The sequence below is a fragment of the Branchiostoma floridae genome, chromosome 8, assembly GCF_000003815.2.
Source record: "Branchiostoma floridae strain S238N-H82 chromosome 8, Bfl_VNyyK, whole genome shotgun sequence".
NCBI lineage: Eukaryota > Metazoa > Chordata > Leptocardii > Amphioxiformes > Branchiostomatidae > Branchiostoma > Branchiostoma floridae.
The window spans coordinates 15497493-15512492 of record NC_049986.1 but is presented as its reverse complement, the minus strand read 5'-3'; the positions used below and the strand labels follow the sequence as shown (position 1 = coordinate 15512492).

General features: G+C 42.2%; 1 protein-coding gene across 1 annotated transcript; it reads right to left on the bottom strand.

Annotated features, from left to right (window-relative positions):
- Positions 1–885: 885 nt before the first annotated feature.
- On the bottom strand, positions 886–10964 carry LOC118421817. The gene is made up of 19 exons (XM_035829318.1): positions 10655–10964; positions 10139–10275; positions 9590–9756; positions 9008–9222; positions 8459–8623; positions 7876–8009; positions 7591–7673; positions 7222–7396; positions 6796–6994; positions 6131–6276; positions 5531–5629; positions 4903–5085; positions 4364–4438; positions 3739–3898; positions 3097–3239; positions 2141–2263; positions 1590–1724; positions 1262–1355; positions 886–1138 (listed from the first exon to the last, which is right to left on the bottom strand). The coding sequence occupies exons 1-19, from the start codon at positions 10917–10919 to the stop codon at positions 1068–1070; spliced, it is 2769 nt and encodes a 922-aa protein (XP_035685211.1). The 5' UTR covers positions 10920–10964; the 3' UTR covers positions 886–1067.
- Positions 10965–15000: the final 4036 nt, after the last annotated feature.

Genomic DNA, 15000 nt, shown 5'->3' with positions numbered 1-15000 from the left:
TGTATGTTGAAGATGTGAAGGTTCGAAACAAAATGTGCTTTTCCGACACACATCGCACCCAGTTTTGTCACGTCTGAACTCAACATTTGAGTCCAGACGAGAAGGGATGGTACGTTATGTATGGCCGTATGTTGCTTTTAGGGTCTCTGTCTGTCTCGTCTATCTGTCTGAATCTATATATGTCTGGGTGAGTGTGTAACTATGCCTGAGTATATGAGATGTATTTGTTTGTCTGGAACACATCAAAATTTAACTTAATTTTTTAATCAGGAAGGGCGAGCAAATCAATGACTGTTGTCTGGGCTGACGTGGTATTTCTGCTTCAGGTGCGACTCCTGGCGAATGACATCCGCAAGACAACGGGTTCGTTGCTACTCTCGCTTGTCGACCACAATCCTGTCAACGTTGCATTGACAAATAGAGACAGACAAAACTGATTGATTTTAAAGCGCATTGATCAGGACACACAATGAATGGTGTCTTCCACATGTGATGTTAATATATAATCGAGATAACAGTACTTGTATGCGTTTCTGGCATTGACGATGTGAAAGAAAACAGTAAATGTTCAAAGTAGCCACTGCAAACACAGCTGTAGCGAAGAATTCTTCATTTTCTACACTTTGTCTGATAGTCTATAACAGCATTATAATGACAATTACATAAAGACAAAATTGTCTTTGTGAACACTTCTGCTCTAGAATAGAAGCCGGTGATGATGATGATGATGAAAGAATTCTTGTAAAGTGATGCGTAAAGGTAAGTGTAAGTGTCCTGAATACCTTCTGCAAAATAGCTACTGTTTGATACTCTGCTCTAAAGAAACATACAGCTATCTTCAGTCATCTTTCTCCTATACAAACTCTAACTGTGATAACAACAAGATATGCATGGACACGGCAGTACGATGGGGGACATCCTGGTATTTAATAAAGCGCTGAGCAAATTTTCTTCGCAAGTATATAAAGTGGCCATACTGCAACTGAACAAGTTGCATACAGTACATGTAGCTGTCTTCGCGGACATATATGTATCTGATTCTCTATCTATTTTTTGGTTCAATCGTCTCATTCGTCTTCCTGTTGTGTTACTTGTTCTTTCTCCTTACTTGTTGCAACCTCTTGGCTATCGCTGCCGTCTGCAAATGGAACCACACAAAGTCAGCTTAGATTGAGAGCTACAGGTGAAGCTACATGACCTAAATACAGACATGCTTGGAATGAAATAATCATTGATATTGTCCATTATAAATGCCGCTTACCTTCATTCTGTGGATCCTTTACTAACCCGATGTACGTCATTCTGTCCTCTATGTCGGTGAAGGGTGGATCGTAGGTGAATATTACACTATAGTACTGTAGGTGAAAGGCACAAGAACAAAATAAGGAGCTCATTCATCTGTATATATCAACATATGTTTTGTACTTAAACGTGGAACAACTAGCCTTGCAAGCAAGTCTTCAGGTTGCAATGTAATTTGTATACACTTGTTTATCTATATGCAGTATATGTAACAGACCTTACGAAAGTCAATGTACTTTTGTTGTGTCAATAAAGATTTTTATTATAACAAATTGTATCTGTCTCACCCTCTCGATGGCCAGATTCTCCTGCGTGAGGTCCACCAGTAGGTGATAGGTTTTGTCCTTGATGGTTTCCAGACTGTAGATCCCTGACACGGGAACCACGTACATGTAGGTTCCATTGCGCTCAAACGTCTTCATCTAGAGATAAACATCTGTGTTAGTGCTTTGAACTTCAAGAGGAGCTACATGAACCTTTTGCAGTGTCATTGGTTACTCTAATGCCCCAGCCACCCTTTCTGAGGGACCGCGTAGTTGATCCAAAGTCAGGGGATGCCTGCTTAAATAGTCATGCTATGTAGTGAGGGGAAAACATTGTGTCTCCCTGTACGTCAAATGTTTGGCCCCTTTTATGTCGCTGCCTATACCTCTACACAAGAGTTGAATGATGACCGCACTTAATATTAAGATACAGGGTTAGAGCCTGGCAGCCTGGGAAAGGCGATGCAGGTCAGAAACCGTTCTAGGCAGCCATGATGGTGACGGAGAAGGAGAGGCACCCTACATACTACAGTAAGTCAAGTCAAGTTAATTAAGGAATGTGAAGAAAACGATACCTTCTCCGCGATCGGCTCGGGGATGTCCCTGTCAGCGTACCGGGCCGGCAGCGCCACGTTCATCTCGTACACGGCGTTACAACCGTTCTCCACCTCCTCCCCGTGCTCGAAAAACAGTCTATACTGCTGACATGCATAGAGAAGAGTTTTACTGACGATGCTAATGTGTATCCTCTTTTCCATACTGATGTTTTTCTTGTATTGTCTACCCACTGAATCTCCTCCCAGTATCCCCGTACGCCAACAGGGCTGTGCTGAACAGTACAGTCAGTGTATACATGTACGGATAGGTTTATCCGATCCACTCATACCGTGAAGGACCCTCTACTCTTTTCGGTAAGTGTGGTGGGTTCTTTATCGTGTTCTAATCAAACACGGGACGTCTGGCTTTGCGTCCCACCCGAGGGACGTCCCTAACCGAAGCCAGGCACGCATTTTCACCTGATCGGTACTCATCATCGGTACTAGAATGAATAAATCGTGTAAAGTACCTTTCCCATGGGCATCAGGGTCCTGTCAGGGTCGAACTCAGTACCTCCAGGTTCTGAGTCAACCTTAACCACAAGGTCACCGTTCCACCGTGTTTTTGCGATATTATGACAACAAAACCATGTATAACATAATCTTCAATGCCAGGCCATTTTGTGTTTGTGTTTGTAATTTTTTTATTGATCCTCAATCAAGCATTATTTGTTTCGTTGATCAAGATGTATTGCTCTGAAACAGCAAGGGAGTAGAAAAAGAAAGAAACAATATCCCGCTTGAACCCCACTGTTACACTGCAGCGCTAACCACTACGCTACAAGAGGCTGACCAGCCCATTGGTATTGTTGTTGGTGCTACTTGACCCCCCACCCCCACTGGTACGGCACCAAACAAAAATATAGGACTCAATGTAACAGTAAAAGAAAAGACTGAGATACGTATGTTTAAGAATATATGAGCCCATGACCCACCCTGAGAGAGACTGGATACGAAAACTCTCCGATCTCGTCCCGGTCCTTGTTGTACCCCTGGAAGTACCTGTGTATAGGCTGCAGCAGCAGTCTGCCGGAGGTTCCCGACTCACAGACATTCTGCTGGGTGTACACCCCCTTAACTGCGACGTCACAGGTACACCAAGGTGGTTGAACAAGACAGAAATACACAGTACATCAAACTACATCATAGAGGAGGGGCTACAGTAGATGTCGTTGCACACCCCATTTGCTAATCTCTAGGCAGATTTACCAGTGGCAAAAGATAGTATCAAAGCTGGACAAAGTGAGTCATCAGCCTCCGGTAGCCAAACGAACTCATAGGCCAGCTTCACTCCTCTGGCAACTTTTGATACTTTCTTCTGCAATAATGCGAAGTACCGCATTGGTTTGGAATTTGGGGCTTCTTAGTAACAGAAGTGTGCGTTAATACGTTGTGCATTCAACTGGCTACTTCTGTATATGTACAACGTGTATCTCAACACCACAACAATATGGAGTTGAAAAAAAATCGCACATCTGAACAAAGTCTCTATATGACGTTCTTGATCTGAGCAAACAAATCCAAATATCGTAAAGGTCTCATGGCGTAAAAAGAAACAGGCATCGGACAAAGTCTACCTTTTGGAAAATAAACCTCCAAGAATTTTCCGTAGTCCTTCACAACACGGACGGGTAGGCACTCCTGACTGTGACAGGAAGTTGGCGTCGGAAGATGTCCCTCAGCTGATGAATCATTGGATGAAGGCGTGACTTGCCTCTGGGTCTTGTTCTTAATATTCTTAGGGAAAACAATACGGAGTTTCAGTCCAACAGCTAAGCGCACGCTTTACGTACTGTCGTCTTAAATCAACAATGTCTTCAGAATAATATCCATTTTCCATATCATGAAATTCAATTCAATATTCATTGAACAACATGTAAGACAATGTCTTTACTCATTTAGAGCATCAAATCGTAGTTTATTGTGTTTAACAGGAACGAAAGCTACTCAAGGTCAACTAGTCATGAAATCTAACATTAGCTGCTGAAAAGATACGAAAGAAGGCATTCAGTCATCCATATTTGCGGCTAATTACTTTACACATTAAGCGTTATGGACCACATATCTTTAGGGTATGTCTTTAAAATCTGTTTGTATACAATGAAAATTAGTTTAAAAATCTCATAACAAAACTCGAATTTTCATTGTAGCTGTTGAGATAAGGATGTTTAGATAGTTATGATCGTAAAAAGCATCAGGTACCTGGTCGTCACGAACAAACATTTTCATCACAGTCTCTTCCTTCCCGGGATCCGAATAGGCAGCGAGCCAGACAAGCTGAAAAGTTATTAGAGATTCATGAATAAATAAGTAAACAAATAGATGATAGTATATCATCACAACCAACTTTGTTGCCAGGCGTATTTATCGACATCACTGCTGGAATAAGCCGGCAGTATTGAACATTTACTTATCATCATACTTCGATGTAACTTTACAATCATATCAAAGCTACTTGCACCCTCTTTCCATTAGACAGTGAACCGCTGCGCAACTTCCACTGAACTAAATCATTGACAGATTGCTAAACGAATGTAATAGATAAAGAACAATTTTTCAACGTTTGTGTAATCTGTTAATTTTTTAGCAATATTGATCAATCATCACACAACTCCAATTCTGGGCTCTCAGCGATCTCCCTCAAGATTAAAATGCTTCCTCGCTTTTGAAAACACTGAATTTTAGCACCACTGTGAATCAAATATCATTAAACTAAAGGCAAAATCAAAGAGAAAGCCTACGGGGAACGCCAGCTGGGCTACCTTTGGGTTGTACTTGACCCCAAAAGGTTCCAGTCCGTCCAGCTGGACCAGCATCTCATCAATACGCTCTCTCACTCTGACGTCAATCAGCGCGCTTTCGAAGTTCCCAACAAAGGACTTCTCATACGCCACAAACTCGTTCTCATCATAGGAGATCCTGACCTAGACGAAGAGGAGATGGTTTCAAAAATCATTCCAAGGAAAGACAAAGTCGATACCGGTGAAAAATTATCGCAATTCTTATAGCAGCCTTCTTTGATCTATATAAACGATGAAATATAACAGATGCAGTTAATTTCTCGATTGAAACTTTCAAGATGCACACAGTACAATTTTTTCTGTCACTTCGATGACGTCCTAATCATAATATGAATCCCCAGGCGACCATGTTGGCGGGTAATGTGATAATAACTGCAGCATGTTGGTGTGTTTAACAGACGAAACGTTACATTGTAATCCAACATGGCGCAAACGAATAGAAGGCCTGTGTAGGCAGATTACATAGAGATTAAAGACATGTAGATGCAAGGTTTGATATTTTTTGTTTGTTCTCTGACATTTGTCTTACATTCAGCGTTCATGGAATTACATCGGAACTGAAACCTACGCTGTCTGTGAGTGGCTGTGGCGGGCTGTTGAAGTATTTCTCCGACAGGTACATACACAAGACGAACGACTTTCCGCACGGTTTGTCGCTGGGAACCACCTGTGTGGAACAGGGGAGAGATGTACAGCCAGACTCAGTGTAATTTGTAACGAGTTTGCTCAGTGCAAGCTAGGCCACATAGTCATAGACCACTTCTGTGAACTAAGGCTCTCCATAGCAACATATCTCCTCCCGATGTCAGAAACATCAAGCTTAGGCAAGCTTCATCTGACTCAATAAGGTGAAGCAGGGGTTACGAAGGCTGCTCGGAAGAATTGTGGCCAAATGGTTTAATCCACTGTGTTTTGTTAGGCTTTTCGTGCGTATTGTTTTTCTCCTCTATTGGAGGAAGTGAAGAGAGAAGAACGTGAATCACTATGGAGACACACGGAAAGCCTCAAAACGCACGTAAAACACAAAACTGGTCCCTATATCAGCTTGGATATCATGAGAAATGGATTCAAAAATAAAACATATCCATGCCAACGGAAATTTTGACTGTTGAGCTTTATAGAAAATATCAATCATTTAATTCAGATTCATCACTACAAAGGGACCTACGTGTCCAAACAAAGGCTTCGTCATGTTCATCCGTATCCCATCCTTGTTTTTCCCGTTGATGTAGGACAGGATGGGATGCAGTGCCTTGTGATACGCCTCGTAATACGTGCAAGACGGAGGTGTGCTCTCTGTGCACACGAACTTAGCTGTAAGGCAAAAATATGAATGCATAATGTGTATATGTAACGTTATATGTATATGGTAACAACAGCATAACAGGCATAAGCTCAGTCTCAGACACAGAACAAACAGAATTGATATAAAACCGTGCAACACAGTTCAACAATGCAATAACGCACAAATGATATTTCTGCTCAAAGTAAAAAAAAGTGTGTATCTCCTATCAAACACAGTGAAATTCAGTCGAAAAGACAAAGATTCAGTCGAAAAGACAGATATCATTGGTAAGCAACAGATCATATACTGAGCCAAAGGAAACGGGGCAAAGCTCTGTGTAAAGCAGAGTAGACAATGTCTTCGAGATTATGAACAGACAAGATATCGTAGTCTAGACTAACAACCACGACAGTAAACGAATAGATGCCCAAAATTGAATCATTTTGAGTTCCCATCAAAAACATCCTCATACCAAATATCAAGACAATCCAAATAGGCAGTCTCTTGTTAGCGTGTTAACAGACGACACACGGACGAACAAATGTTACCTGGGTCTTGAGACACTAGTCTCAGGTTATCCCCAAACATCATCTTGACAGAGAAGCGCGCGCAGTCGGTGGTGTTACAGAGCTCCGTGACGTCAGGTACCTCCATCAGGTCCAGATAGCTGCTACTCAGGGGGATGTCGTAGGAGAAGACAGGACGATCGACGTGATCTCCGCACGTCTCATCGCTATCAACCATTATCTGTGAATCATGAACGGATAAGAAAGTTGTTTTTAAGCCATCAAAATTTCCCCAAACTGCTCAGTAGTCAGCATTCGCGCTCCCCCAACTTGTTTCAGATTTGCGGAAACACTCCGACCGCTTTGAACCGAGTTCAAACTTTCAGCCTGGGTTCAAACAACACCATGCAATGGGCAATGTACACAAGTAGCATTTATGAAGACCGAAATAGACATAAGAAAATATACCTCGTTATAACGATCAAATAACCTTGACTGTGGATCGTACTCAGCTATGCTGATGTGGTCTCCCAAGACACATTTTCCCGCGTTTTTCATGGTATCCAATAGGAGTTTGCCATTATCCGAGATACTGTGCGGATCGTAGAATACGTTTCCTCCAAAGCACTTTGTGTAGAAGGTTCTGTAATAAGAAAACGGCTTAAGATTGTTTCGTGAATAACGAGCATATTAACTCGAAACTTATTCTTTCTGCAAAAGAATCAAAGCATCTTGCAACACAGAACGGCACAACACAACATTTGCAATGCAATAATCGAACGTACAGCGTTACAAATCTTTTTATTGCCAGATGAAAAATAGACATCAGAAACCTACGTTACGTCCTTTGGCCCATGGAGAGTCTGTATCGTCTTAGGTATTTTAAACATCGGCCGGCCGTTGTCTGACGCAGTCACAACCTACAACGAAACAATTGTAAACGTATTAACGAATTGGAAAAATCTTTGAGGTCGAATTATAGTTGCGTGGGTGTTGTTCAACGATAACCAAATCTACACACGACAAAGCAAAAGTGTATATGTAAATATGCACAAAAAGTTAATATGTAAAACCACCACAACGGCAGCAACAACAAGAACCACAATTCAGTACACGCATTACCGATGACACCTTGGCAGTCCCGGACATAGCGTAATAGAGGACGAAGAACTTCTCACAGCCTTTCTTGCCATCCAGATCTTTACGACTTTGCACGATAGTTGTTACAAACGCCTGAACGTCCGCTGGAGATATACCTTTCGTGTACAAAATGCGCACTACTGTTAGTCTACGAAGAATGGTCTACCACGAAATGATGAAGTAAAAACAGGCAAAACTCAACTTTCCAAACTATTTTTGTTTGTTTAGGTCAATGAGACATCCTTAATCAACCTGGACATTACGGAAGAAGGTATTACAGGATTGCATCTATATATTAAACGCCGTTAGTATCTACAGAGCACAAGATATGAAAGAAAACGTAATAGGTGCTGTTGCAGTAGTCTAGAATCTATAAATAATCATTTCTTTTGTAAGTCGAAACGTAACCGAATACTATATATAATGATACATTCTAGAAACGAATAACTAACGGCGACCCGAGTCATCCAACTAGAAACAAAACTATAAATACAAACACAAAATCGCGCTGCTGAAAAGACAACACATTTGGTGAATTCGGGTATAACCGAAAGTCTAACCATACCTGTGTCGTTCATCCGCTGCCACAGAGGCATGTAGGACTGGTCCACGGCCGTGTCGTATTGGCAGCTTGTTGCCACGTAGCCGATGGCCTGCAGGTCGGTGTAGTGTCGCTTCTCTATGGTGTCTCCTACCCTTTCCAATATCTCGTACTTAGGGCAGTGGGATCCTTCAGATTTAAAGGAAATTATGTTCAAAACGCGCAAGGGACTGAAGTTTAACATTGCTTTTGGTCTGTACTTTTTGTGTGCCTTTATGTGGTGTGTATGTGTGTGTGTGTTTGTTTGTGTGTGTCTTTACATGTGTGTTTGTGTGTATGTGTGTGTGATGCAGTACGTGCTGCTAAGTTTGCCTTTGGGACTGAAAGAATCGAAAGTAGTATGTTAAGGGGGTGAAGTCAACCGTCTCTGACTCTCTTTCGTTGGCAATTGAATTTCAATAGATGTTAAAACATATTGTTCCCAAGGCGTAGCATGACCGTTCTTTTCAATAACCTTTCAAGACGAGTTAAAATCACTGCAAATGTATACATGTATATGTGGTACTGTCCTACCCTGACAGAAAGACAAGGGGCATCTGTCCCGTGTGAGAACCGGGACATTAGCTGGGTTCATCTTAGACCATCTCAGCGGCATGTTGTCCCGCCGCAGACATCGCGGGATCCCCCTCCCGCTGCCCAGGCCGTTAGTCACCTGCAGCATCCGGTACGTCACCTCGTTGATGGCAAATATCCAAATCTCGTTTTGTGATTCCCGGCCAGAGGAGAGACTGCAAGAACAAGATACGCTAAAATGAACAAGGAAATTTATGTCTAAACAGAAACCCTATTTTGAAAAGAAAGAGTGGTTAGAGGCATCAATAAAGAGGAAACTTTTGTTTGATACGGAACCTACTTCCCCCCGTCCGAACAATTTTGTCATTCCAATTCAGGAGCAACCATGTCTCATTGTCTTTTAACCAACACCATACCCTTTCTGTCTTTTTTGTGTCAGTTATAGGCTAGAGTGTTTAAACATATGTATCTGTATAGCCAGTATAACCGCCCTTCGGCGTAACACTAGCATCGGTCCCTGCTCAGTTCTTTATGCAGAATTTGGCAACATCAAGTCTAGACACATCTGGTTCTTATGTTTACCTGTCGTACTGGGCAATATGGAAGTAGCTCTCGTGCTCGATGAGTTCTTCCCTATCCGCTAGCGTCTGGAGAAACTTCCCGGCTTCTCGTTCTGGTACAAATCCGGCACTCTGCCGTGGGAACGACTTCACGTACACTATAGTCTCGGGAACGAGATCTATCACCACCTGACAAGTAGGATAAGAATACGATTATTGAAAATTACACTTGTTCACTAACACACACACACAAAGACACACACACACAAATACACACGCACAAACACACAAACACACACTCTTTCTATCTCTCTCTCACACACAAACACACACACACAAATTCACACGCGCGCGCACACACACACAAACACACACGCACACACACACGCACATTCACTCACGCACACACACACACACACACGCGCGCGCGCGCACACACACATACACAGAGAGAGAGAGAGAGAGAGAGAGAGAGAGAGAGAGAGAGAAGCACGCATTCACGTATTGAATTAAATCAAACGAACAAAAGAAACGTGTGCCTGTGTGGGAAACTCAAAGACAGTCGTCTTACTTTTGGATCTGTCGGTTTTGGGGGGTTACTCGCCACGTCTTTAGGTATCATCATGGAGACAGTCACCTCTCGTGTCGTGTCACCTGGCGACATGCGCACCTGCAGAACCAATGGCGTGATGGGCGCCATTCTGATCTCTGTGGATCAAGCACGACAATTATCCGACTAATTGCGGAAAGGTAGACATTACATTCATTTCGCGTATCCAACAACCTGACTTCTGTGAAATTTGGTATAAATGATATACTACCACCAAGAGCTCGGTAGAATGTTATAATAATCAAAGACGACATGAATAACAGGACATGGAGGCTTTTCCAGCTCACATCTTCGGAAGCTTTAGGCGGAGATTCTAAAACCTACTATAGTATCATGAAGACTTGAGCGTTGTGAAAAGTGATCTGCATGCCACTCGTATTTATAAAACCTTCGTCTAGGAATAAATCATGAATGATGTGTTGTAATGAAAATACAGTGAATACTCTGAAAATATTACTATCAGCTCCACTTACTTACTTTCATGATTATCCCCCTTCAGGTACCTGTATAGCCGCTGCCCCCCGATCAGATTGGCCTTGGTGATACTCGGGCTCCGTACACTGGTCGATACCCAGAGGCCACTCTTGTACCGCCGCACAGCGTACTCTGGGCTCGAGCAGAGCAGCTCGTACTCAGGGCACTCTCCATGACAGGACAGTGGACGGTTAGCCTCAACACTGTCGTCGACATGAAATGATTCAAGACATAACTGTTGACATGTTGTCTTCTTATAGAATACCATTCAAGTACAATCTGGGAATGAACCGTTCTATCTAGGGGTGGGTACCGGTACAGAATATCCAGGTACAGATACGGTCCAGGTCCAGAGGATCAGGTCCTGATTCCTGGACCTAATTGTTTGTGAATGGGCAGGCCTCAAAGCAATTGTCCATTTCGCGACAAAAGGTATCTGTTTGGTGGAGTATCCTATCTTCACGTAAACAACTCTGTTAAGTTAGTCATTTTTACCAAGTTTCTACAGTTAAACGTGGTCTATCAACTCTCCTGTACTTCGCTCTTGTTATTTTCTTAGACCAATAAGCCTCAAAATACGTAAAACACATAAACACCTGCCGCCGTCGTGCCGGTTTAATCTGTTCATTTTCTAATCGGTCCAACATCCGGTCCACCGATTTTTTCAGGTCCGTTTTTTCGGACCGGTCCAACAATAAAACCGGTTTTGTACCGGTACGCCGTACCGGTACCCACCCCTAGTTCTATCATTATAACAAGATTCAATGTAGACTAAGAGAGCATTGACATCAAGGGCACACTACCTGGCAGTGCTGTCAGCTGACAGACACAATGCCGCCCAAGCGCAGAAGAGTGCAGTCTTCCACATCGACAAAGTCTCGTCGTTAAAAGGAACGCACAGCTAGACTAGTTTTCGGGCACTTTGTATTGGATCACCTAATGGTTAACTTTCACCCTAAATGGGACGTACCATTTGCTAAACTCGCAGGGTGATGAGGTATTTTATCAGTTCACAAATAAAGGAGAAACCCAAGGCACAGTCTGATCAGCGCAAGGCACAGAAATAGCAGGGACGATACAAACGATGACGTAAGGTATGAGTGACATAAACCAACAGAAACACAACTTTTTGTGCCTACCCACAGATGTTCACATGGAACAGTCGTCATAATTGTGTTTATCTTTTTTTTTGCTGACGAGCAAACATGTGCTGCCAAACAAAACTCGAACAAAGATCACGAGTCAGCCGTGAGGTCAAGCGAGGTCAGGGTGTCGATTCATGAGCTGCTGTGGCGTGAACAGTGTGAAGCACATCAAAACATTGACAACCCCTCATTCCTCTGCCATCCATGGTAAAATCAAAACCGCCATAGTTTATCAGCGGTGTGAACTGCCTGGGTATTGACATAAGGTGCTCCAAATAGCAGGTACTCAAACAACTGGATATGACTGTGAATCATCCAGTACCGTCATGAGTAACTGCCATTCTTTTACCTTGATGTCTAATCTTCATTCACGACATAAGGTGTTCTCTAGCACAGCAAGCCGCCATCCGATGAGTTCTCTATGTTCTCAATTGTTGTCAATCTTCTATTACAACTTATTTTCTTGTCGATCTTTCATTGGTCACTCCAGTGTGTTGTACATTGATCCTGTGCACACTGTTAGCTCGTAATTGAATGTTATCGTCACCAGAGAGCTTATCAGTTTCAGGATGCATACCCAAACTGAACCCTTTACCCTGGCCAGTTCAAGGCCATAGTACAACAGCGGGTGCAAGGTATTGAGAAAACATTAAAAGCAATGGGATGATCAGTCGCAATCTCTTCTTTATTTGTTTGTAGCTTACGGTGAAGCACAGGCATGTGACCATCTCGGACACAGCTCTCTGGACCTAAAACAGCTAAAATATACCTCTAAGCTGCGGTACAACAAGGTCACCACAGTGAGCACAACGGTACTGGTGAAGCTTGCGGATAACCCGCCCAAGCCCACCTAAAGCCCTGGTCACAAAGCGCGTACGATTCCTTGCGATTCCTTCCGATGCGCAGGATAAGCGCAGTGCGTCGTAAGTCGGGGGAGAATCGGAAGCAATGGTTTAAGTATATAAAGCCGTGATCACAAAGCGCGTAGTGCATCGTACGATGAGGTCATAAGAGCGTGCCTGCGTCAATCGCAGTGAATCAGATAGTAAATCGGGGAGCGTCGTATGGCGAAAAATAGAGCTGAAATGGATTTTGAACATGTTCAAAATTTCGCTATCGTCGTAAGATTTTATTTGCCCCCATAGCAGACTTCATTATGGCAATTTTTGTCTACTGATGAGGTTTTAGATTTATGAATTGTTAGCATGTTGTGATGGTTTCAGGTTTCCCTGATATTGTGGATATTGACGAAAAGGGAAAATATATCAGTCGCAACTGCCACAGTCGCAACCAGAGAACAGCGCGCCCCGCACAGGTGATGCAGACAATTGTTTGATCACTTCATGCACGTGAGTTTATAATCAGATCAAATCTAAGCTCTCGTCGGTCTTGGGTCAGTTTACCATAATCGTAATAACCATGGGGACAACTCGAACATAAAGGCAGGCTCTATGAGTCGGAAATATATATGATACAATGCTTATGATATGATTTTTGTATGATGGCATATTTTTGTTGATAGCATATCATGATACGATCTTCGAAAGAGTCGTAGAGCCGGCAAGCAGGCCGAGATAATCATACCAGTACTCACGCTTGATTTGAACTTTTCTTGTAATGTTCTTGTTGTCATGGTCTCTTTTAATTTATTTTTACAGTTAAATATATTATAGGAAGGTATTCAACAGCTTAGTTCACATTTTGTTGGTTAAAGAAGCACAAAAGCGGCCAGGCGGCTATTCAAAAGAGACACAAGTGAAAAATCGTACGACGCTGGAAACATTTTGAACACCATCCGATGCGTTGCGATGGCTGATTTTGCTTACGATTTTGCTGCGATTTACTGCGCTTACCGAAAGTGCGAAAAGGAACGAAAAGGAACGAAAAGGAACGAAAAGGAACGAAAAGGAACGAAAAGGAACGAAAGTGCGAAAAGGAACGAAAAGGAACGAAGTATGAAGCAAATTCAAATAAAATCGATGGTAATATTAGGAAAAGGTAAACTGTGATCGGCAAATGCATTTTGCGGCTTGTTCCACGAAATTCCTATAGCAATGGTTCAATGGAGGAATGAATATTGATGAGACCTATCTATGCATATCTATGTTCATGTACGTGTTAATGTGGTTATAACATTCCTTAGAATATCCATATTACATTTATATTATAAAATTTCACAAGAAGAAATGGATTATGTTGAGAACGATTGCGCATATTTTATCATAAAAAGCCATGCTATGTGGATATAGTTGTTTAAAAAATGCAATGAAAGCAAAGTTACAAGTATATGTATTGCACAATTTGTAAGAACTTGACCTTAGAGAAATATAGGTCGAATGTTCGAACCCAGGGAAGTCGACGATCGGAAGTTCGAGCCCAGCATGTTGGGAATTATTCTTCCTTCCTTTTTTTTCACACTTTCATTAATATCAATACAACGCCTTAAATTTGTTTTGCAACCAGGACATCTAAACCCGGCATTGGGATTTTTTTATCATCAGCGAGGGCCTGATGTCGGTCGCAAGAGGCAGAAATTTATTTGTATTGAATATGACGGAAAATTGTTGACAGAAATTGTATTTCCCAATATCCTTTGCACAAATTCCTCACGTTGGCACCTTTCTTCCCGCCAAAATGATGAATACTCATTGTACAACTTGATGAAATCTCTTTGGTACAATGTATATATGTCTCTCCTTTTACAGCTTTTCTTTCGTTGTGAACGAGCAAGAAGATATGTCTCCAGTCTCCAGAAAACCATGTTGTTGGCCCTGTTGAAAGGAGCTGTCATGCTCGTGGGGCAGCAGTTTATTAGCATATCTTTCCTGACCGGATTTCGCGGGTCATTTGCATGCGGCGCTCCCCTCTAGGGAGAATAAAAGCCACCCAAATACAACAACGTTACAATCTTGCCTCATCCTGAAAATGTATAATAATCGATATTCATCTACCACCCACTGAATTTTAGTCCTTACTTTCTTATCTCAGTTCCGTTTCTTTGTATTTCGCAGATCTTCAAAGAATAATTTAGCCACACAAAAACAACAGCCTGAAACAGCGCTGTAAAAATTTGATAATGTCAAATTCTCGGTAAAATAAAACACGTTTCATAGGCTTCTAACGCCCGCAGTACCGATTCCTTATATTCTCATTGATTTTATTTAAGTTTGCTTCATACTCCATTCCTTTTCGCTCCTTTTCGCA